The sequence below is a fragment of the Struthio camelus genome, chromosome 1 (assembly GCF_040807025.1).
Source record: "Struthio camelus isolate bStrCam1 chromosome 1, bStrCam1.hap1, whole genome shotgun sequence".
Taxonomy (NCBI): Eukaryota; Metazoa; Chordata; class Aves; order Struthioniformes; family Struthionidae; genus Struthio; species Struthio camelus.
In genome coordinates, this window is record NC_090942.1 from 57,699,883 (window position 1) to 57,724,229 (window position 24,347).

General features: G+C 47.5%; 1 protein-coding gene across 4 annotated transcripts in view; it reads right to left on the reverse strand.

Moving 5' to 3' along the window:
* Positions 1–24,347, reverse strand: part of CACNA1I (calcium voltage-gated channel subunit alpha1 I) — a 176,766-nt gene that overhangs the window by 17,423 nt on the left and 134,996 nt on the right. For 3 of the 4 annotated variants that reach the window (XM_068941582.1, XM_068941569.1, XM_068941590.1), the window contains exons 11-26: positions 17,059–17,210; positions 16,195–16,380; positions 15,402–15,519; positions 14,744–14,899; positions 14,220–14,310; positions 12,001–12,203; positions 10,416–10,832; positions 9,357–9,457; positions 8,157–8,280; positions 7,248–7,316; positions 6,036–6,220; positions 5,526–5,652; positions 4,269–4,394; positions 3,700–3,789; positions 2,562–2,781; positions 1,337–1,488 (exon numbers count right to left, since the gene is read on the reverse strand). In XM_068941582.1, coding sequence (XP_068797683.1) covers positions 1,337–1,488; positions 2,562–2,781; positions 3,700–3,789; positions 4,269–4,394; positions 5,526–5,652; positions 6,036–6,220; positions 7,248–7,316; positions 8,157–8,280; positions 9,357–9,457; positions 10,416–10,832; positions 12,001–12,203; positions 14,220–14,310; positions 14,744–14,899; positions 15,402–15,519; positions 16,195–16,380; positions 17,059–17,210 — 2,517 coding nt within the window. The remainder of the gene's footprint in view (positions 1–1,336; positions 1,489–2,561; positions 2,782–3,699; positions 3,790–4,268; positions 4,395–5,525; positions 5,653–6,035; positions 6,221–7,247; positions 7,317–8,156; positions 8,281–9,356; positions 9,458–10,415; positions 10,833–12,000; positions 12,204–14,219; positions 14,311–14,743; positions 14,900–15,401; positions 15,520–16,194; positions 16,381–17,058; positions 17,211–24,347) is intronic. The other variant, XM_009665343.2, reaches the window with a different exon arrangement.

Below are 24,347 nucleotides of genomic sequence, written 5' to 3' on the forward strand. Positions count from 1 at the left end.
TTAATGGCGCTGGCATAGCTATGGACTGGGAGTGAGGCAGAAAGGCCATCTCTGATGGAAGGAAATCCCTCTCTGCCTTGAGCTGGGGCTTGTGTGTGTCATATCTCTCAGCTGTGGGTTTCTGGTTCGTCCACGTGTGGTCCCTTCTCCACTACCAAGGACTAGTGGGCAGCATTTACTGGCACTTCATGCTGGAGGGATTCAAAGCTTTTTACCAGGGTTCTTAGTGGAGCCTGACAGCACGCTGGCATAGCCAGACCTGCTTTACAGAGGAAGGAATTGAGGAGTAAGGAAGAATAGTGACTTGCTCAGGAACAAAGGCCTGTCATGAGAGTGAGAACAGATAATGGCAGAGAGTTCCTGCAGAGTGAAACTATGGGCACTATCAAGGAGAAGATAAAAGGTGGGCAAACAGGCAAGATGGACAAGAAACATAGAGGAACTTGGCAGTGGATTTGAACGATGACAGAGATTCAGTTCCTCATCAAAGCCTGTGCTACCTTGAACAGCACCTGCTCAGGCACCACAGCAGTCGCCTAAATCAAGGGTCTCCTGAGGAGAGAACTGACATGCCCCTGAACACATATCCATTTGTCTACAGAAAGAGGCAGAAATCCCTTTCTATATATGCAGTACTTGTTCTTTCCAGCAGAGGCATCCAGAGGTCTGCCAGGAACCGAGAAATGCCTGGTCTTTCCCAGCCTAAATATAAAATTTCTTTGGCATTCAAGGCCCTTTACTGGGAATAACTCCCCTGCAGCTGAGAGAGGCTCTGTTCAGTGCTTGCTCCTGCAGTTTTCTCTTGTGGAAGAAATGTGGTTGGGTAGAGAGATCCCATTTCATGGTAAATAACAGCCACTTTAGTCCTCACAAGTCAGGGCACGCCACAAGAGAATTGGACTCACATTTGGGAATCTGATGCAAAGCATGAAACTCCCAGGGCACTGTGTTGCTTCCACCACTCCTCTCGTCAGGGTCCAGGGGAACATACAAGCTAGACCAGACAGCTAGACTTGTGTAACCCACATATCCACTTAATAATACAAAGCTCAGAAGCCTAATTCCACAAAGCTTTCTAGGGGCCTAACTCTTGCTTGGATGCCTAATTATCTATTGATTTCAATGGAAAACAGGTGTCTGGACAGGGGCTATCTTTCTGGATGCATACCAAATTTCTATCACAATTCTGCCTACTGAATTAACTCTTGCAACACTTTCACAGTATTTTTCAGACACTCACCTCTCCTACCTATTCTGGTGAACAGTGATCATCAGAAAGCTGTGGCAAAACAACATAATTACTAGAGGCAGGGCTTATCTCCATGATCTCACTCACCACAGGTTGGTTGTAGTGCTCCAGGGACATGGTGACCACGTTGAGGCAGATGATGAAAGTGATGAAGATGTCCAGATAGTGGCTGGTGCAGACTGAATGGATAAGGAGGCGTATGGGGCAGTAGGTAGCATAGTACGGCAAACGCTGTGCCTCTTCAGTGGAAAGAGGGAGAGGGGAAGAGTTAGGAGGAAATTGGAAGAAAGAGAGAGATGGGTAAGAAACAACGATCAGGGAGCAGGCATAGAAGTGGGGATAGGTATTGAAACAAAAGGGAGTGAAGGAGGGAGAGAGAAAGAAGAGAAAAGGATAGGTAAGAGACAGGGGACATAAACAGGAAGGAAAGAAATATAATACCAAAAAAAAGAGGAAGGTAGAAATGGGGAGAAAAATAAGTAGAAAAAAAGAAAAAGAAAAGAGTGATAGAAAGAAAAACTGTTAGTCTATGTTTGTGGGAATGGTGCTAAATCAGCATTTCATGCCTCAACAAATTAAGATCACAAATGATAAAAGGGAGCAGATGGTTCCCGGAGAGACCCCAGGGTGTCACAGGAGAGAGGAAAAAATTGGAGCAGAGGAAGGGAAAGCATGCCCACAGGCTGTGAATGGAAGAAAACCGTCAGTCTGGGGTAGTAGTGATGATTTCCAGGGGTGAGTGTGCCTTTGCGATTTTTTTCCTATGGGAACACAGAAGAGGACAGAAATACCAGGGAAAGGGCTTGCTTTCCTCCTGAGGGTCTGGGAGACCAAGCAGTGACACTGTAAAATCGATGGAAAGAGCTAGAAACAAAACATAAGGGTTGTCTTCTTTTTTCTTCCTCCCTTGTTTTTTAATTTTGGTTTAAACATGAAGGACAGACTTTCCAGGTCTTCCTCCAAACACCAGCTGGGGTACAGGATGCTGAGGTAGGAGGGGTACTGATACATGCAAGTTCTGTGCTGATGGTGCATACCTGTACACATACTTGTGTATTTTTGGTACGTGTTCTTTCCCAAGGGTCAGGGTGCTAAAACACAAAAGGCTTCCCTGGTGCCCCAGCTTCCCAACAGACCTCTTCAGCCAACCCTGCCTTCCCCAGACCGCCCCAGTGTAGTGCATAGCAACGCAGCAGTGGTGCAGGGAGGAAGGCTGAGAGCATGGGCATAAGCGATGAATTTCGAGAACTGGTCCACCAGGAAAGAAAAAGAAGAGGAGAAGGTTTTTCTCAGAAAACCTTGGCCTACGAACCGACCAAACACTTAGGCTGTGCCTTACTCCTTCGTTTCTTCTCCAGGCGCCGCAGGCGCTTCTCCTCCCGCCGGCGTGCCTCCTCAGCCTCCTGGTGCTGCCGGCACTTGTGGAAGTTCTCCACCACCACCCCCACAAACATGTTGAGCACAAAGAAGCTGACGATGAGGAGGAAGGAGATAAAGTAGAGGAGCATCCAGGGGTTGTTGTTGGTCACCGGCTGGAGGAAGGGGGAGAGCAGAGACACTGCAGTTGGCCAACTGGTGGTATAGAAATGAAGGGGCTGAAACCACTGTGGTGTCTGGCTGCTGGAAAGGTGGGGCAAGGGTATGGAAATGAGGGGAGGAGTGGCTACGGACAGGGTTGGACCAGGTGGACAGAGCAGCTTCTGATTGGCTGGCTGGATTTTGGCACCAGCAGGTAAAAATGGAGCCTGCCTAGACGGAGTGAATAGAGGGTAAGGGTCTGCCTCTACAGAGTCACCCACAATTCAGATACAATCCCACCCACAAGTCGGTACAACCCCGGTAAGCGGTGAGATGGGCAGTCCAGGCATCGGATACACCTTCAGCTTGAGGGTAAGGAGAGACCATACCTTCATGCCAGTAGAAACAGTGGGGTCCATTGCATGGAGGTTCAGAGGTAAACACAACATCAACCACAAGGTTCAGGCCTATGGCACTGCAGCCCATGGCAGATGCCTGCACCAGCACTATTGTGGTCAATGCCAGTGTTGTTCTTGCCTTAGCAAAGGAAGAATAGTGGGCAGCAGCTGAACAGTCCTTACTTACAGAGTACTAGAGTAACCACCTATGGGCCTGGAGGGAGCCAGCACATGCAGAAAGGCGTGTGGTATTGTTGCTAAGTCTTTACAAAGAGACAAGTCCTGCCATGTGATCTAAACTGAATAAAGGGTGAGAATTACTACAGTCATCTGCCGGACAGCCTCAGCTGCACTTCCCTGCATGGGCATGGCCTAACCCTGACTCACTGCAACTGAGTGAGCAAAGGATTCAGACGGGCCCTATAAGGGGCTTTTTGTCAGAGGGAGGTGTCTGAAGCAGGATGTTGCAGCACGGTTCCACCTTACTAGCCTGAAGAAAGTCGAGAAGGTCCTTTTGCAAGGAAGTCTTTGTACCTGCTGGTCAACAGCCACAGCATCTAGTCCATTATACATAATATTGACCCAGCCATCCTTGGAGGCCAGAACAAAGAGGGACATCAGGGCCTGGAACACACAAAGCATATCATATGCTGAGCAGGTTTATCCACCCGGCAGGGAAAAATTAAGGTTTTGCATTTTAACACAGTGTTGAAGTTCTCTTCCTGCATGTGTCTCTGCACACATCAAAACCCACTCCTTCCACTGTGAAAGGAGGGGGAGGGAGGGACAGGAAGTCAAGAGCAGCCTGACCCACCACAGGAGAGAGGTCTTGAAGAACATCTGTTTCATGGCAGGAAGAAAAAGAAAATTAAGGTCTCTGCTGCCACCCCTTTTCTTCCCCCTTGTAACCTGTAAGTGTCATCCTGATATCAGCCCACTAGTGGCAGACACTCTGCACTGATACCCATGCAAAATAATCCCTCTCCCTGGCCTGGGATCAGACTTCTCAGGCGCTGCATCTGGGCCCTGCAAAAGGATATATAGAGAAGGGGACAAGCCGTGAGCTGGACTCACACGAGGGAAAAGGGCTGTGGCACGCTCACCTGTCCCAGGTTGTCAAAGTTGTACTTGTGGTGCACCCACTTGTAGTTGGCAGCCACACAGTCGGACCTGTTGGTGATGTTCCTGATGTCGACCCCCAAGCAGTGGTAAAACTTCCCCTTGAAGAGCTGCAGGAGGGGAGCGACTCAGTTAGCCCTTTTCCCTTCAGGCTGTGTCCCCTCTCCCAGGGTACATAGACCAACAAAAGGCCCCTGAGACTACGGGTGAGCTGCAGAGCTCCTTCCAGCTGCAAGCCAGGTGGAAGAGGACAGATATCGAGGACCACCAGCACATCACATGGCACAGACTCCCATGTCATGCATTGCTAAGGACCCAGGGCCAACCTGCTAAACCCACATCTGGCTTTTCAGTCTCTTTCATTGCCCCAGGCCACTAATGACTGTAAGTTCTCACCATCTGGAAGCCATTAGGGTAGCCTTTTGGGGCCCAATTAGAGCCAGTGCCCAAGGGAAAAAAAAATCTTCTAGTCAGTCCCTTGAGCCATGCAGTCTCCCCTCCTGCTTCACAGTTACCAAGTGAGCTGAAGGGAAAAAAGATCTAATCTGAGGGTAAAGAACCAGAAAAAACATCCCCTCCTTCTCAAATACTTTTTTGCAAAGCTGCACTGATGGGGTTCTTCTGCCCAAGGCTCCTTTCCCCATACGGAAGGTACTGGATTGTGCATTTGTACACACTCATCAGAACAGACTAAGTATAGCACGTTCTCCGAGATGGAAGTAACACCCACGCCTGTGCTCCTCTGCAACGCAACAGCCGAAAATAAAGAGGATTAAATAAAAAAATAAAAGAAGGTTGTGGGTGGATTTAGGGCTCAGAGTGAGAGGGAGAAACAGAAGTGGCTGGAGGCAGGGATCACGCATACAGGCTCTGAGCTATTTAACCTTTGCAGCACTGCATAGATGTGCCCAGCAGAGCCCTCTGCTATGCCGGCCCTGGACCTCCCCTCCCCATAGCACTGATCCAGATCCTGCCCTCCAGCTAGCCGTGAGCATTAACTCCTGTCTCACACATCCAGCCACACTTGTATTTGCTGAGCGCCCAGCTGCCTTTGCCAAGGGCTGTGGGGACGTTATGGTGGGTGACAGAAGAGGTAGAGGAGCTGCTGAAAGTTTTCTGGCTTGCCTGTCCCTCCTGCTCCACTCAGTTCCTTGTGCCTGTTTCAGTATTTGGGGATGCAGGTGCCCTAAGGTAGGGGCGGAAGGCACAGAGGGCAGTTTGCCCAACAATAACAACCCTACCTGCACACCCAGGATGCCAAAAATGATGAAGAAAGCGCAGCAGATGAGGACGATGTTTCCTATGGGCTTGAGGGATGAAATGAGTGTCTCCACCACCAGCTTCAAGCCAGGGGCTCGGCTGATAACTCTGGAAGGGAAGGAAGGTGAGGGGTGACAGAGGGACAGGGAAGTGATGTTTGCCCTGAGCTAAGCATTTTCAGTCCCATCTTTCCCTGTGCAGTGACCTGTCAGTGGGGAACACTCCCCCCAGGGCCAAAAAGCCTCTTCCATTCCCATGGTTCGTTGTCTAGCAAGATACCTCCAAGGCCAGAGCCGAACTGCTAGGGGGAACCTCTCTGCGTCAAGCACACTTGCTGCCTGTGAAATACCATGTTTTGCCTGGCACAGCTGCCAGAGGCATGCAGTGCCCCGGCTCACTGCACCAAGCACAGTGGGAATTGATTTTGGGACCCTTCCTGGGGGCACAGCGGGAAGGGGAGAGGGCTGAGCAGTACGTGGTAGGGCTCTGACCGGAGAGGACGTAAGGTGCGCAGCAGCCGGAGGACCCGTAGCACCCCTAGGATTTTGGCACCACCAGCAGAGGCCACTGAGACCACAATGTCAATGAGAGACACAAAGACCAAGAAGCCATCCAGGATGTTCCAACTGCTGCGGAGATAAGCCTGATCCCCAAAATACAGGCCTAGAGAGACCACCTGCAAAAGAGGGGAGAGGACAGGGGGTTAAATGGCTCCTCTCCATGTTGCCTGGTAGAGGGCAGCCACAGACTGAAGGGGAGGACAGAGGGCAGTTATTAACTCCACACAACACTTCCTGAGGTAGCAGTAAGGACTCATTTTGCACCCTTCAATAAATCTCGTTGCCTCTTTCTTTTGGCTGAAAGGCTGTGAAGGAAAATGTCTTTGGGGAAAGGAGTGGCACATAACTGTAGAAATAACAAGGCCATGCTCTGGAGTGGAATTTCAGCAGGATTTCCATGGAGTTTTCTCACTTCTCCTCTGCCTCCCTGAACAATAAGACACCAGAAAGAACATGGCAGGGAAGGTTTCAGGCATTTCACCGACCTCCCAGTCCAGAGATCATCCTTCTTTTCCTAGGTAAAATTGGGCACCAACATCCATACTCTGACTCCTAAATGAGGAGTTTGATTTTCAGCAGTTCCAAACACCAGCCAGTACTAATGACAGCACTGGCTTTAGGGTTGAACGCCCTGAAAATCACACCCCTTTTTAGATACGAATTTCAGAGCATTTACCTAAAGGTACTCAGTTTTGAAACTCTCTTTACCTAGTTTTGAGACTCTTTCTTCATCACAAAAGGGGAATAGCAAGATTTGCCCACTGTTGTAAACTACTTTGATGCCTATTGAATAATTATCTCAACTAAGAGCATTTTATTAATACCATTGTTGCTATAGCCTCCACTCTTGCTCTGGCAGGAAAGGAATGGACATTTGACATTATGACAAATCCATATCTGGAGCCCAGCTTTTCCTCCCAGACACCAAGATCCCTGTGGATTTAAAGACTAAGATGAATATCTCTTCCAGGCCAGACTAGCAGGGATTGAACCCCAGGCAATATCTGCACTTACTACAGCAGAATGCAGGGCTGGTCCACTGAAAAGAGGGAGAGATTCTGCAGGGGTGCTGAACAAACATGAACCATGTTGCTCCTATCACATGGGGAAAGCGCTCTGAGCAGTCCATCTCCAGTAACTTACCTTCAGGGTCATCTCAGCTACGAAAATTGCCGTGAAAATGTAGTTGGACACAGTAAGAAAGATTCTCTCCTAAAAATAAATAAATAAATAAACAAATAAATAAACAAACAAGCAGAGAAAGGCCCTAAATGCATCTCGACTTCTTCCTGTTATTCTGTGAGACCCCTTTTATGAACTTGATATTGTTAGCTTTCCTGTGAAGGGTCTGAAAGTTGGGGGAATAAGAGCACTCCCCACTGGCAACGGTCAGTGCTGGGCAGCTTTCAGCTCTCACACCTTGACTCTGTCCTGTGTCACAGATCGGACAGAATTCCACACAGCTCTGCAAAAGCACAGTGGACAGGATGTGCAATGCTTCCTGCAAATCAGTGCCACTCAGTCCTGATCAGCTGCACTGCCCTGGGACTCCATCCCCAAGTGCTCCTGAGCACTGACCACTGTGCAGTGCATAAGCACAGTATATTCTGTGGGACAGCTAAGGCAGAGATGCAGAAAAAGCCATTTCATTTGTCATCTCAGCCTCCTCTTTGGCACGCCAGTCTGAGCCAATCACCAAGTTCAGCTCAAAAGTAGCATACATGAATGATGACACAGCATGCCCACTGGGGTTTTGCTGCATATAGAAGTTACTTCTTTCTTTTAGTTCCCTGTCCCTTTGACAAGCCATCCCTTACCTGGCCCTACCTCCTAACAGAGGGTACTAGAATTACCCTACTATAGAAGGATCGCCCCATTATAAGACCCTGCAGCAGAAGCACATATGATGTGAATTAGTAATAAATGGGCATTTGAATAGATGAGTGGGAGTTAGTGTTTAACGCCAAGGTTTGTCCAGAGGCTGTACCAGTGCCAGGAGCACTTACGAGCCTCTGCCAGAGGTCGTGCTAAAAGGGAGGGAATTCTTCTCACCGTGCTTCTGTGTTCAATCTGTGGTCTCTCCAGGGCAATAGTAATGCAATTCAGAAAGATGAAGGCCAGCACAACATAGTCGAAGAGCTTGTGAGCAATGATCGTTTGGCAGAGGAGGCGAAACCTGCAAGAGAATTCCAAGTAGGCATATGTGCCTTGGGCAGAGTTATATTAGGAGCTATAAGGATAGAGAATAGAGTATTCTGGCCAAAACTGAGCTCTGACTGGAGTCGTAGCAGCTTTCCCGTCACATATATTGATGTCCCTTGCCATGGCAATATCACAGCACGGCCCATGGTCACACAGCAAGTCTGTAGCAGAGCAAGGAATTGAATCTCCATCCACCACCCCAGTGTCTCCTACTTAGTACGTACTATCACTGTGCTCCTCTCTTGCCCTGTAGAGGAGAGGCTGAGTTACAATCTTCCTCTCAAACTCAGAGCTGCCTCACATTTTGTACTTCATTACAACAACCAGCCACGTGTTGAAAGCTGAGGAAATGCAGGTAGCCTGGCTGTCATGGGGAACAGACCTCTGGCTGCTCTGAAAGATACTGTGCCCATTAACATAGGTATCATACGGCGCAAAGAGCTCTCCTCCATGAGCTATAATGAAACTCCATTCTTTTTGAGAGGCGATGCACACTTGTGCGAATGCTGTCACTGAGGGTACACAGGCATTTTCTTCTGATGGGAAGACCACTTTAGTAGGCAGAATTTGTCCTAACATGTTTTTTTAGACACAAAGAATACATACTTTGCCCTAAAAGATATAATATGGCTGCTGATAAACTGGCACTGGGATGGAAAATGAAATGGAGAGACTGTTCTTGTACCAGGGGGGGTAATATCAGTGTTATGGAGTCATTAATAATGCATTCCTTTCTCTTTTTCAGTTAATGTCAGTATTCCCTGTCTTGCTTCGCTATAAACGTTTATGATTACAGAAAAGAAAAATGAAATGCTCCTTAGAGAGGAAAAATCATAATAGCCATTTAAGATCCTCATCTTCCCTTTCGTCTTCAGAACCAAGGAAGAGAAATGCTGTTTGGCTGGAGAAGTGGAGATGGAGGAGGCAAAACACATTTCTAAGTGATAAGCTTTAAGTTACAACCTAATGTCCAGCTCACAGGATGTGGTTGCTGCTGCAACAGAACCTGTCTCATCTTCTTAACCCTCTGCTGGCAAAAACAGCACAAACCTGTTGTGTGGAGAGAAGAGATATATGGACCAGTCCTCCCGTAACTCACACCAGTCTGGCTTGTAGACTTCCATCATCTTCCGGATACGAAAACACAGGCTCTGGAGGGACACAGCAGAAGTGATTATCACTGGTTACCTTCCACTTGCCTGACAAAGGCACTCCTCCTTTCTCATCTTATCTTAAAATACCACTACCTGGAGCTCCCCAGACACATCACTTTCACAGGTCCGCCTTTCGTTAGTCCCCGAACGAGGAAATGGACTCAAAGAGCACCAAGCCACTGATGAAGAGCTGCTATTCCAGGGCCTGTTTACCTCTCAGCATCTGATTTCGTCTCCAAACCATTAGAAATTAAACTGCTGGTGGCCTTTCTCATGCAGTATGTTGTGCGTGACCTCTTCTCAGAGCAGTTGAAGTGGCTCTGTTACACTGGTATGGCGTTTCCTACATACCTCAGCTAAACGAGAGGCAGAGATCCTAGCCCAGTGAAACCAGGAGAGGATGGCCTTCTGTTGGCACTTGGGCTCTGAGGCAATTTCATTTCACAGAATATATTTCTGTCCAAATCTCTGCTGACTCTCTCTCCATTTTTTCCACCCTTTGATCTGCTCACAGTCTGGCATTGTGGTCTCCTGGGCTGGCACAACAAAACTCACTTGCCTTGTCTCTTATGCCTGTGCTTCCTGCTCTGATCTACCAGCGTTCCCTTGGCAAAGGTCTTGCTTCTCACAAAGCCTGATGTTTGCTAGCCTGGAGAAATCACTGGCCGCTCTGCTCTGAAACAACAGCCTCTGAATGGCCACGCACATGCCTCACATCCGTCTTCCTCTCACCATCCACCAGTACAACTGCCTTGTGGAGAGCCCAACAATGTGGTCTGGTCTTGTCTGGGCCTAAACAGTCCCACCTGCACTAAATATCATCCTCTAGCTGTGCTTAAAGCATCTTTTGCAGGCTCTCCCATTCATATGGCAGGGAAACCTAACCTTAAGGACAGAGATGGGGTTTCCCACAACACTGAGGTGTAACCTCAGATTCCTTGTACCAAATACTCACATAATCTATCTCCTCATCATCCTCTCCCCGCTCCTTGCGGTTGTTCATCTTTGGGAAGATCTCCTTTGCAATACTGGGCATTTTACCATTGCAGTCCTGATGCTCACTGGCCCCTGACGCTGCCCCTGGCTTATGGGCCACTCTCTGGCCAGATGGGACTGATGCCAACTCCAATAGGTCACAGGAGCCTCTGTTGTCCAGGGAGAGCGTTCGGCGGTGATGAGATACCCTTCCTGTCCCATCTCGCTCCCCATCTGCTGCCCTATGTCTCTCCCCAGACAGGAGGGATTCGTGCTCGGCAGAGGGAGGTTTGTGTTTCAGGCTGTGTCCTCGAGCCAGGCTGTTCCAGCTGGAGCGGCGACTCCCCCAGGCCCCGCTGCGGCCCCAAGCACCATAGTGGGAACTCCGGGAGCTGGACTGTAAGAGAGTGGGACAGGAACTCAGTGACTCCCATCACAGGGAGGGCTGTTGTATTTCAGATCACAGACTTGTCCCTGGGCCCCTAAGCCAGGAGATTGCCCATTTTGGCCCCCAAGGAAGTTGCATGGTGGGAATTTAGCAGTCACCCCTGTAAATCTGATAACAGATTGATAACAAGTTAGTAATAGTGTTGGCTGTAATTACTTTTTACACCATCTGTGTGTGAGGCCCTTACAGGGAAAGTAAATAATAAAGCCAAAGGCCAGGTGCCTGGCGTCACTTACACCAGCACACAGCAGGAGTAAAGCTTTCAAAAAATGTGAGTGGCAGCACTTTACACTGCCCTGGGGTAAAGGATAACACAAGGTACAGGGAGACAGATAATCTAACACACTATCTTTGAGTACAATCTTTGTAAAAGGAAGAAATGAGAAAATCAAGCTTGTTGGTTACAGTCTAGTCCCATCACATCAGCAGCTTCTCATGTAGCACATGGCTGTCAGCACTGGCTATTTAGGAAAAATAGGGGTATAAGCCCTTTTAGCACCAACGTACCCCCACAAAGCTGTGTGTATCAGTGGTTGAGAGCCCAGAGGCTGACATAACAAGATGGACAGGTCTGAAGTGTGTTGGCTGACTGCAGCGTTTGAGGAAGTGCTAAGGGGCAACAGGGCCTGCTATGGGGAGCTCCAAGTCAAGGTTTCTCTCTTCAGCTGAACAAAAGCTTCCAGAAACCCCATCTCTTATGGGACTTGGCAGTTCTGGTATCCTCCAGATTCTTCTGTGCTCTCAACTCACTCTGAGGATCACCTGAGGGTAGGGCACTACTGTTTTTTGTCCTGGGCTCTAGGCAAACAGGGAAAGGGCAAGAGGACAAGATGTTTCACTCCAGCAGGAAGACTCTATCTGCTTGCTATCCACCCTCTCCAACCAGAACAGTATAAAAGAGCTGAATCCTACACTCAGCAGGATATAGATCAATAATCTGGAAATACAGATCAATAATCTGGACTAACCTGGCTTCCTAGGGACAGGCTATGCACTTGTGTTTAGGAAGCCTGCGGCAGCAATGCAGTCTTCCATTGCAACCCCCAAATGATGGCAGAAAGACAACAGAGTCCTTGGGCTTTGGAAGAAGGATACGACTTGCTGTTCATTCACTCACCAAGGACCGCTGGTCATAGGTCAGTCTCCCCAGGGACATCACGCTGCTCTTCCTGGAGCCAACAGCAACATGGATCTGGTCTGGCTGCAGGGAGTTGCGCGAGGAGTTGGTGACCCCCCCAGAGGCCACTGGTGGGTTGGAAGAGGGCAAGGACGAGTCCAAATGTCCATTTGGTGTCACAGGAACTGCACAGAGCTTGGGATCTGGGTGGAAAGATGCAGAGGAAGAAAAAGAAAAGAAGGCTGATTTCTCACCATCCAGCAGCTGTTTCAATGTCTAGGCTGTTGAGCCATGTTAATATGCACCACCGATTCCTTCTGATTTAAGGCATTGTGGCAAAAGTGGTCTAAACTGTGAAGATTTTGAGGTATTCCCCTCAATCCTCCAAAGTGATGGCAACTCTCCTTGGGGCCACACAGACAAGCAAAGTGCCAGTCAGACAGACTCACGCTGACAGGCAGAGCAAGAGGCCAAACCCTGGCAGCAAGGGGAGGAAAGCATGCTTCTGCGTGCCAAGAGTAAGGGGCAGACACTTGCTTCTTCAGGTCTCAACAAATACTGTCGAATGTCAGATAGGTGGTCACTGGCTATTTAAAGCAGTTAGGCTGAGACACTAAGGAAGAGACAAAGATGTGGGGACACCTGCAGCCATCGCTGCTTTAGGGTCACCTTAACATGTGATCATAACTCCTGTGATAACTCCTGTGATCATACTCTTCATGCCAGTCTGTTCTACTACATAGGGGCGCTTAAAATGACTTATTTTTGACCTTGAAGAGCCAGGACACCTTTGAGGGGTGTGTTAGGTGCCGTAGAAGACGATAAGCATTTGCCAATATGGATGGAGAGGATACTTGGTTTTAAAGCCTGACAGGACTGGAGCAAGCATTTTTGTTTGCCCTATTGCATCCTGAAAGTTACATATCCTTGCATGGCGAGTCCTACACTCAGTGTCAGGGCCCTGAGTATACCAGACTCTGTTACCTCTTCCCTATCCTCTCTCCTAAGGGTATGGCTGCCTGCATTCAAGATCAGCTCTGACAGAGTACAGCCAGGTAACCTTGGATCAGATTGCTATGAAAACAACTAAGTTGTGAGAAAGAGCTGCGACAAGCCAAGCCTGGAGCCTCTGCTCCTTGCCTTGGGAGCTGCATTTAAGCTCAGGCCCATGCTGTTGGTCCTCTCCTGGGCTACACTTTAAGTATGCTTATGCCTGGCCTGGTACTTTGCTGATCCTGACCTTGCCTGGCTGACTTGACTTCTTGGCTTGACCTCAGACCTGTCTTGTCCCTATAGACTTGTCTAGCAATCACAGAGCCATAGGCTGACCCTGCTACTGTCACCGTACCTGCTGTGCTCACCTTGTGCAGGTACTGCACCCTTGCTGGTGTGGTCCCTGCCCTGCCTGCATGGCTGTCACCCTCAGCTCCCATCTCGCCTTCCCTTGTCAAGCAGGCCACTCTTGCTACTCTGTGCCACCACGTCCTGTTTGAGATATAATACCTTCTGTAGAAAGACTTGAGATCTTCAAGGAAAGACTTCAAGTAGTGGAGAACTTACCCAGCAATTTGTAGGCAGATTGTTCCAACAGTTAATTATCCTTCCTTTAAAATATGTTACTTTTTTCAGTCTGAATTTGTCTAGCTTCAGCTCCCAACCTTTACAATCTCATTATGCTTTTTTCTGCTCAATTAAAGAACCATCTACCATCAGAAATCTTTCCTTGTGGTCGGCACTTGCAGAGTGTATGATCAAGTCACTTCTCCAGCTTCTCTAAGGTTCATTAGTCTCTCACTATGAGGCAGGATTTCCAGATTTGTCTGGGTCATTTTTAACCTGTCTGTATTCCCTTTCCAAATGTGGGTGCCAGAACTGGACACAGTATTCCTTAAATGGTGCCTCTGAAGCTGAGCAGAGATAGTATCATTTTTTCATTCCTATTTTCTGTTCTTTAGGTTATTCAAGAACTGCTTCCCTCAGCTACAGTTTTCCTCAGGATGCCAATACAGCTCTGAGTTTCCACAAATGACACCACAAACTGGCATAAAGTTCAAAATGAACATGCACAAACTATAAGAAAACTTACAAAATGTTTTTGCTATGAAAACCACTAGATTCCACCTTGGATATGGGAGTGAATTTACAGGGGAATCTGCATTCATGTTTTTCACCAAACAGCAGTGGGAGGTCAACAAATAAGGCTGTTTGATCTAATGTACCTGGACCTTCCTGGACATCTTGGAACTGATCAAACTCCTCCACGTTTGATGAACTCTGATCTTCATCTGAGTATGACCGGTTAGCATCACCCTGGAACAGACAAATTTAGAAGCTGAGAACTCATGAAACTCACTTTTCTTTCATTGCTGAGGACAACTGTAAAATCCCCCTTGGCATCCAGCTATCACTATGATCACTGAGAAGAGTTCTGTCTGACCTGAGAGGGCTGAGATACTGTGTCCTTGCTTTCGGGAGGGAAGAGGACTCACCCTGGTAGGGTATAGTCTGTTGCAGAGGGAGGCAAATTGTGAACTCTTGTCTCAATGGGCTTCTTTCTTTCCTTGGAAGGATTATCACTGTCCTTTTTTTTGAATTAAGCCCACCCTGAACTTAAGCAGGGAAATGACTGAGATTTGATACGATGGGAGTCCTCCACCACTGTTGCCCTCAAAGTGTCTTACCCCTCCCCTTCTTAGCACCTCTCTTCCTCCTCCCCACGGAAGAGGCATCTCTGACAACTCACCTCAGCCTGGAACCCCTCCACCAGGATGGCCACCAGTAGATTAAAGAGGACATAATTGCCAAACGTCATGAGAGCCACAAAGTAAAGGGATGCCCATGGCGAGGTGGAGGCCATGCCATTATAGAGCACAACATTCCAGTCCTCCTGTGTTAGGATCTGCAACCAGGAACAGAGGCCACATAAACATGAATGAAGAACATGAAGGGGATTCCCAGAAAATGGCAGTAAAAGACATCTGGTCCACATCAGGCCTCTTAGCTTCCCTGTAACCACTCAGCCACTGCCCAGTGTCACTGTCCAGCTGTTGTACTACGCTGATAACGTTAGCTAAGCAAGAAGAAACAAGAGCATACATGAGGGCAGGCATATACTGGAGTGACAGTGTTAAACACGGGAGTTGCCACAACAGAAGTGACCTTTGCAAATTGTACATCTTCCCACTGTCTCCTAAGAAGGAAGGAGCCCCTCTGTCTGAGAAATATCAGACGCTTGGTTACAATACACAGTTTTTCTTCCTCCTTCAGTATCACGTTCTGGAGCCTTTTGTGTGACCTTTTGTACCGTCAGGAGTGAGTGCAATGCTCCACAACCAGAAAAAGCACCTCCTCATCTTCTTTGTTTTGTCCTGACTCACCTGTAGAGAGGAAAGCGGGCTCACCTGGAACACAGTGACGATGGCCCACAGCAGGGAGTCAAAATTCTTCCGGTCAGGAACTGTATCTCCTGTGTCTGTCCTGAGGCTGAACTTGCATCCAAAGATGTGCATTCCCAGGATGCTATTGGGACAGGAAGAGGAGATAGTGTCATATTTCAATATCTCTGCCATCACAGTGAGCTTGTTGAAGCAAATCTCTTTTCCCCACGACAAGCTAATGTAGTACCATAGAGGTGATGGGCAGAACAGCACAGCCAGACCACTGGGACCCGTCCATGATGGTGAGCTGTGCACTAGGCCACTATAGTTCACCATAAACCTTGCTTCCTGTATGTACTGCCTCAGAGCTCAGCCCGTCCTTCAGACCTGCTCTCTCCATTGTTCTTGTTTGTTCCTGTCTTTATTCTTCATCCCCCCGCCAACCAGCGTGTCCACATGATGCCCTGACAGACTTTCCTAGATGCCTTCTTCTGCCCTTCTGTCATAGTCAGCATCCAGACTGAACTGTTCTTGCAGCCAGTATTGGTTACCGAGAGACTTCACCTACCCTACAATGGGGCATCACGCCCAAGATGCATGGTGGCAGTATTTCTCCGCCCCCTTCAGGCCAAATCTTCAGCTGCTGAAAGCAATTTAGGGCAGCAGGGGCCTCAGCCTTTATGCTCAAATAAAGGTCTCTCTGTGTTGCCTAAACCTAGAGCAATGGGCAAGACGAGTCATATGCTTGCACATTGAAGCTGTCAATACGAGCCAGGCAGCGCCTCTCCAAATTACTGAGAGACAACTGCGTCCTCACCTGAATATAAAGATGAAGAGCATGAGAAGCATGCAGAAGGTGGCTACGTTGTCCATTGTCTTCATGAGTACCACGAGCTGGCGCCGCAGCGCAGGCATGAAACGCACCAGCTTCAGCACCCGCAGGAGGCGGAAAGTCCTCAGCACGGAGAGGCCCCCATCTGACTGGCCGATGATCTCCCAGATGCTATGGCCCAGAGAGAGGCACAGAAAGCGCAAGGAATAAAGAAAAAGAGAAGTGAATAAATGGTAGAGAGAGAGAGGAATAGCAATGCTAATCCAGGTTATCACCATTGCATTAGCAGCATTTATATGAGGGTCAGAGAGAGAAAACTGCATGAACAAGGTGTAATTGGGTGTGTGTACTGCAGGTTTATACTTATGTGCAGTAGGTTGCATTTCTCCCTTCAGAACATGAACATGGCACTACGTGTTGCAGGAATGAGAAAATGATTGCAGTGTTAAGTTCTAGCAAGGCAAGTTCTTCTACCAAACTTTAAACCACTACAGTTTTCTTCATTTATGAGCTTTGCAAAATAATTCAGTTAACACTTTCTGTGGTCTTCCAAAGCAACTGTGATTGCCTCTGCTCTACAGAGGAGGGAACCGAGGGGCAGAAAAGCTATGTGGTTTGCCCAATATCACCCACAGCGGTCGAAAAGGACATCTCAATCTCCCAGTCCTCTTCCTTGTGGATCAGCTCAGCTCCCCTTCTTTAGCAGCTATAAAATAGCTATAAAATAGCTATAAAATAGCTGCTACAAAATAGCTGCTAAACCCTTTATTGAGAAAAGTACATGAAAATTTCCAAGCTCTGTAGCTCTTTTCTATATGTATTTCAGATGACCCATAAGGCCTTTGTCACCTGATGATGACGATGATACTGTCAAAGATGTTGTAGGGGTTGCGGAGGTAATCAAAGAGACCAAAAGCGGCAAGTTTCAGGATCATCTCCAGGGCAAACATGCTCGTAAAAACAACATTGCTGATCTCCAAGATGTTGGTCAGTTCCTCTGGCTGGAAAGAAGGCAAATTCAGAGAGTCAGACCTGAAAGAGCCCTGAAACTATGGAAAAAAAGTGCCACTATTCCCTGGGGACAGGCTCTGCAGGGAGCTGTGAAGGACGAGATTAGAGTGGAGCTGGATGGAGCCGCCTTTGCACTGTAATTCCATTCCACATTACTACCTTCATCACAGATTACGTTCCTAGCAAAATCGGAACCAAATATTTTCACTAGAAATGGTCAGGAACCCCACAGCCATTCAGATCGCCGAGGGTCTGGTCGCCGAGGGTGACCAAGCACCTCCCGCATCCTACTCTATACTCTTGTCACCTGGCTAGGGGCTGTTTCACTTTGTGCAAAGAAACTGAGTATTTTTTGAAGCAAGAGGTGGAGAAAGATCTCTCCCCCTCCCCCAGCTGAGTCCCCAGACCACAAAAGCGGCTGATCTGTGGTCAGTCACTTTCTGCAAGGCTTTCCTTTGAGGTTTTCACAAACACCTAACACAATTTGTTGCTGAAATTCTGAAAATGTTTGAGTGACAAGAAGACAGTTCCCCATCTTCCTCTAAACCTCACTGCACTTCTCTGCCTGTCTTTTCCTTCTATTTCTTGCCTTCCTTCCTCATTCCCCTGCCTCTCCCCCGCAAATCCTTGGTATGCATTAGTTTCCTGATCTTGCTCTGGCAATCTTTTCTCATGCCTCTGTCCTCACAGTGGTCTCAATAATTACCCAAGGGGATATCTGACTGCATGAATAGCACATCAGCAAGGAGGGGCACACTGCTAACATGTAGCAGCAAGGGACAGAAAGAGTATGATAGGGTGAAAAAAAGAGAGAAATGGACAACAAGAAAGCAAGAGGAGAAAGGCAGATACACAGGGTGAGACCCTCCAGAGACCACAAAGGATGACTGTGATGCTCAAAGATCCACAAAGCAACCTGACCCTGCCCAGGCATTTTCTTCTGTTGAATCTCGAACACATCTTCCACTTCCTGCAATACAGCCTCCTTCAGCAGAGACTGGTGCGTTTGTGCATGGGAGAGAAAGTGTTTTAATGACTCCATCGGTGGAACAAGCCTGAGCAAATTAAATTATTCCTCCCTTTGTTTTCTGAATTAATGATTCTTTCTTCACTGTGTGCAGCCTTGGAAACTTCTCTGACAAGGATAGGAAATGATCTAGACAGTTTGCTCGGGAATGATGAAATGTCCTCTCAGAGGGAGACAGAGGCTGCACTGATGTCCTTGATTAGGGATGATGGGTTCTTGCTGCCCTCTGCGTGAAATGAAGGTGTTCCCTCCCCCAATTTGGGATGGACTCCTCTGCATGAAGCACCTCTCCTCCCAGAGACCAGCACTGCACCAGGCCAGACAGCAAGGGCTGAGGTCAGATGCACAAGGCGCAACACATGTGCAAGTATGCTCATGCATACACAAACTCGGAGACATACACAGCCCAGGGAGACTACCACAGCAATGATAAGTTATAAAATGTTGCTAAAGTGAAAGAAGAACTTTCTCCCTGTACGGGGGATGGGGGGTGGTCACATGCTGGAGCCAGGCTGGACAATCCCTGGCCTTCAGATCGCATGAGCCTGCTAGGATGATTCATATGGGTGCAGTACGCTGCTGGCCATCACGTTCCCAAGTGGCAACCAGTGCTGGCCTGCCCCAGACAAAGGTGTACAGCCTTCCCAACCAGAGAGACAGGCACTGCAGCTCCAAGGGACTCCCACCAGGCTCCTCTGGTCCAATTTTCCATATTTACCTTGAGGCAGGTACACTGCACCTCAGAAAAGGCTTAACCTACCGTGCCATTGAACTCCAGCTCCAATTTCTTTCATCCAGCCTTCAGGCTGACTTTGACCCAGACTCCGTGGCAGCAGGTAGGAGCATTATCACCGTCTGATGATCCACGCCAGCAGGCCAAAGGCCCCCCTCTTGTTTCATGTGGATCTGAGCTAGAAAGGCTACTTTTTTAAGCATCACGTAAAATGGGTGGGAGCAAGAAAACTGCAACAGCCTGTTACTAGGGGCAAAAGAGGACAGACACTTCTGGCACTGCAGAAACAGAAGGGTGAGTCCTTGCAGGTCAGAGCCAATAATTTTTTGTGGTGGACTCAGTACTAGTACCTACTAGGAAGAGGGGTCATGGATTTCCCTTGAGGACTGCAAAATTGCTGTCCTTCTGAAGGGCAGGAAAGGTCTCTCTGTGTTGGCTGCACCTGTTACTTTATTCAGCTGATGGAAGGAGAAGTGAGGGACGAATGCAGTTGTGTGACTCTTCTGCTGGGGACTGCTTTAACCTCTGCTCCTAGGCTCCCAGGGGCCTAGAGCCGGCTTTTCTCTTCTGAGGTGCACAAACGGACTGGAAACTGTTCCTCGTTTCTATGACTTCCTATGTCCTTTGCTAATGTCTTGCACTCCCTGCTGCAGATTTTTATTGAAGGAGTCAGTTTCTTTAAAATCAAAATAAAAAGGGGAGAAGGCTCAATTTCCATCTGTAATTAAATTTGAATAACAAAATGATCCTGAAAATGGTGAGGGGGCAGAGGAGGGCAAATAAGAGTGAACAGAGAGAAAAAATGAGTGAGTGCACACGGGAAGGGAGAGATGAAGATCACTTCACAGAGAGCCAGGCAGTAACGACACTGGCTGGGAACATGAGGTCCATACGCTAAACAGAGATGCCAGTTTCAGCCTGAATCGAATGATCGTGTCAGAGGGAATGAGGTATGTGAAAAAGCGACAGGCTATGATGGTGGACTATCCTCTCCACTGTCCACGCGTTTGCTCTTGTGCTGTCGTAGGGAGCAATTGATGTTTGAAAAGCCATGCTTGCATTTCACTTATGGGAAAGGTCCCCTGTTCCCCCGCCTCTCCTTCCCTCCCCGACATCTGTTTCTCTAGTCAAGCCTGCACCTGTTAATCTTTTTCTAATGGGCCATCAATCAGCCCCAGCAAAGTGTCCTTCCTAGAGAGAGGGTCAGGAAGCACTGGGCAAGGAAAGAAAGGAGGCACAGACAGAGATAAAGGCAGTGAAAGAAAAATTAAAGTCTACCTGGAAAAAAATGAGCTCACTGACACCCAAAAGAAGTAGAGGAAGAGAGATTTAAAAGAAATGGCACAGAAGAGAAGAACAGGGAAGGGAAGGAAGAGTAAAAGGAATGAAGTTAGAGAAAAGAAAAGAAAAAGAAAGAAGAGCCAGCTGGAGAGGCCCAAGGCAACACACTCACAGACTAAAGGCAGATCCTGCGTTGCAGCCATTTCTGGAGATACAGATAATTAGGCGGAGTGAAAAGGGCCATTAGCTAGGAGCTGGGTCTGCTGTTGGCAGGGTGGGGGCATGAGGGGCTGTGTCCTGTGCAGGGATGTCCTTGTGTCCCATGGTGCCTACATGGCCATGAGCAACAGCGGACAGGGCTGATGGCTGGCACACAGCCTGTAGGGGGACTGTCTCTCTGGCTAGGGAAGTGTAAATTTGATGGTGGGGTAAAGCTAAAAGGGAGTAAGTGGGTCTCTCCTTTTATTCGCACAGACACACAGGACCCCCAACACAGCATATGTGTCACCTCCCAGCTGTGAGAGCTGTCCAGGCTCCCACAGTTGGCAGCCAGACACAGGCTGTCAAAATGGTTAGCAGCAGTTCCTCCTTTCAGGCTACCTGGGATTATCTAGAAACTGTAGAATTGAAAGGTCCACAAGGGAAGGCCTGAACTCAAGGCTATTTTGGTCCAAGCAAAAGCAAGGAACACTAGAAGTTTCCCTCAAACAAAAGTCTGTTCAAATTGACAAGCCAAGACAGCCTGGTTTACCCCTCAGACTAGGAGAGAAACTTGAATAAAATTACTGGAGTTGAATATTGGGGTAAGGAGTGTGGTTTGAAAGGAAGGGAGATCCCAACAAGGATGCATGATCCAAGTCTACTTTAGGGCCTGCTCTTTTATAGGACACTCCTGCTCAGTGACCAGTTTCTTAGAACAGACCCAAAACCTAATTAGCCATTATCTGACAGGTGCCAGCAACACACGCGCTATAGGAAAGGTTAAGAATGGGTAGGCCACCACGAAGCCCATACAGGAGGAGTTTCACCTAACCAGGAGTAAATTGGCAACTGTCTAGAAACTGAAGAGTAACTGATGTGATCTCTGTAGACCAGTCCTACTGAACCACGCCTGCACATCACCATCTTTGAGAACACCAGAAATATTCCATAAAGAGGTCTCTCCAGTCTATCCATTTTTATATACCATTTCAAAGTCTCTTTACAATAATCAGAAGAGTCACAGAAACTGGCCATGGAAAATACCAACTAGCTTATGCTTATTCCATTCACCAGCCCACAACTAATACAGGATTTTGTGATGGTTTCTTATACCCTAGTTTTGCAAGACTTAAGTAATGTCGTTTAATCCAGTATCCTGGGGAGACTGTTCCATCATTTCCTAAATGTCAGCATGCTGAGCTGGCTTGGACATTTGCTGAATGTTTCTGACAAGCAAACAGTAAAAAGAGAAGCAGTGACTGTAAAATATGAATTGGTGGATCCAATAAATGCTAGAATAAAGGGAAACCACACAGGCTAAAAGGATATGAAGATATTGTAGGGCTGGTTCTGGTGGGGCCCAGCAGACTCTCTAGTTAGGAAGCAGGTGATCTTCTCCTGATTTGCACAAGATAGATGTCTTGTACTGTATGGATGCAGTACAAGAAGCGATAGTGGAGAAGGGAAACCAAGCTACTAAGCAGTTGTCTCACTGCTTGCTAGTAGCAAAGAAGCTTGAGCCTAGCAGACCATTCAGGAAATATATGGGAAAAGAAGCATGGGGCATTCATTCAGGCTCAGCAACTTGCTCTCATGCTGAATAAGGGAGAAAAGTAAGAAGCCCCAGATCCTCCGTGAACATTAACAAAAAATGAAGATCCTTATGGACAGCCACAAGCGTCCAATATCTTGATTTTCTATACTGGATTTTAAAAATAAGGCACTTCTAAGTAGAGGGAGATCCAAAGGACTGGGAAAGCTATTTCAAGCAGGACAAAGCTTGAAATGATGGCTTTTGGCTTATGCAATGTCACAGTGGTCTTTGAAGGCCTAATACAGAGGGCATTACATGGTATAATGCACACTGACAGGTTTGAATAAACTTGATATATTTATAAGTGATAACTTTTGGTAAGCTTAAGGATTAAAGATGACTCACAGCAGTGCAGTTTGTCCCCACATGAGTTGATTTCCTGCACAAGAGACGTCTCAGAAGAAGGGAAGCAGTCTTGGCCGTACAAACAGGACAGGGCAAGGGACTTAATAGATGAGCAAAGCAAAGACAAATTCCAAGGTGAACTGGATGCAAGAGAAGTGTTTTGGGTTGCTGAGGTTAAGTTTCCTGGTAGAAAAAACATCATGAATATTAAACCTTAGCTGTATGAATAGATATTTGTTAATTTACGTTTTCCTTTTTGCTAGTGCTGCATTCTTTACCCAAAGCTGAGGACTGTTATTGCAGGTTGGGTATAATCCAGAACTGCCAAGGCTCAGGAGCTGAAGGTAAGATTTGCACTTTGGCTCCAGCTTCAAGCTCCCCATCCTTCTGAGCCTGAACCTTGTGGCTGGCTCCTGTAGGCTCTCCCATGCCACATCCTGATGGCTCGTGGGTGCTTTGGTCTGTGGGCCAGCTCATCTGGGTATAGTCTGTGAGTAAATGGTGCAGCATGGAGCTGACAGACATGCTGTGAGCAGCTCCCAGAACTGGCATGCTCTCTAACTGCGGTACCTTGGCACATCCTCTTGCCCAGCCAGATGCATCCTTCAGTGAGTGACTGGGGAGCTCTCATGCATCAGAGAATAATAGCTCAAGGGGTCACTATAATCGTCCACTCTCAGCTGGGAGAGATTCATCTCCTTCACATGATGAAGTAGCTGAAGCAACAGAAACCACCTCAGTCGTAGGATGGTGTCACCATCCAAATCATAGATCTATGTGGACAGGAGGGTTTTGCTGGCTATTGTTTTGTGAAAGTTTGTTTTTCTAGGAGGAAAAACAGCAGGAAAAAGAGAGAAAGGAAGGAAGCAGGAGGCAAGGAAGCATTGGACTTAAATGTAATAATACTATTGCTTGAGAAAAACCAAAAGAGAGCAAAAGGAAGCGTACATGCCAATGTGCCTTTGAGTTAACCACTGACTGAAAAGGACTTGGAATTCATACTATGGTCTGAATTTGTTTTTGTTTAAATCTCCCTCTGCCACAGAAACAGGACTTAGTATACACACTGTAAATAAACAGGCTACACCACATTCTTCAGGTATGATCAATTCAATCAACATTCCTTTCTAGTAGAAACGGCTCACAGGGCCAGTGCTTTTGCTAGCTACTTATGGATAAAAAGTGATAGCATAACTTTAAGGATGTTTCATTAAAAACCTGCTACTAGAAACCCTGAGGCTGCAGCAGATCCCACTCTGCTGAGGGCTGTACAAACACAGCAGAGGCAGTCCAGAACGGCTTAAATCTTTACTTACAATAGACAGAACATGAGAGTAAATTCTCTACCTCCAGCTCAAATATTCTTTTTCTAACCTCCTAATTCACACTGTCTCCAATAAACCAAAATGAACAATGCCTCTCCCTGCTTGGTGCTCACTTCTTTAAAATACTGGTGGGCAGTCTTCTTACTGTCCTGGGCTTCAGCCCTTAGTCATCTCTCTGTTACGTGATAAACACATAGCTCTTTTTCATCTATTTTCATGAGTCAACCCCTCCAGCCTCTTCTTCATCCTCCTCTCCTCCGAGCTCCTTCCAGTATTTTTCTGGTACTGAAGTAATGGAGCAGTTTTGCATTCTGGGATCAAATTAAGGTTTCTCAGCCTTGTATCAGAAACTGGTTGGGCTTTGAGAAATGATCTAGTATTTGGTGTGTGAGTGGGATCCAGACATCTAGGGCTTCAAATATTGGCTCTGCCACTGTGTTGCCTCGAACAGGGAACTTAAGCAACTCTGGGTCTCAAGATATCTCCATCCTGTTAGACCACAAGACAAGTCTGAGTGCCTGCTTAAACCAGACTCACTCACTGCCTCTCTTTGATACCCAAGACTGTATTCAGGCCTAGACTTAGCTTCAGCTCCAAAGCTCCGTGATGCAGTCAGCATCT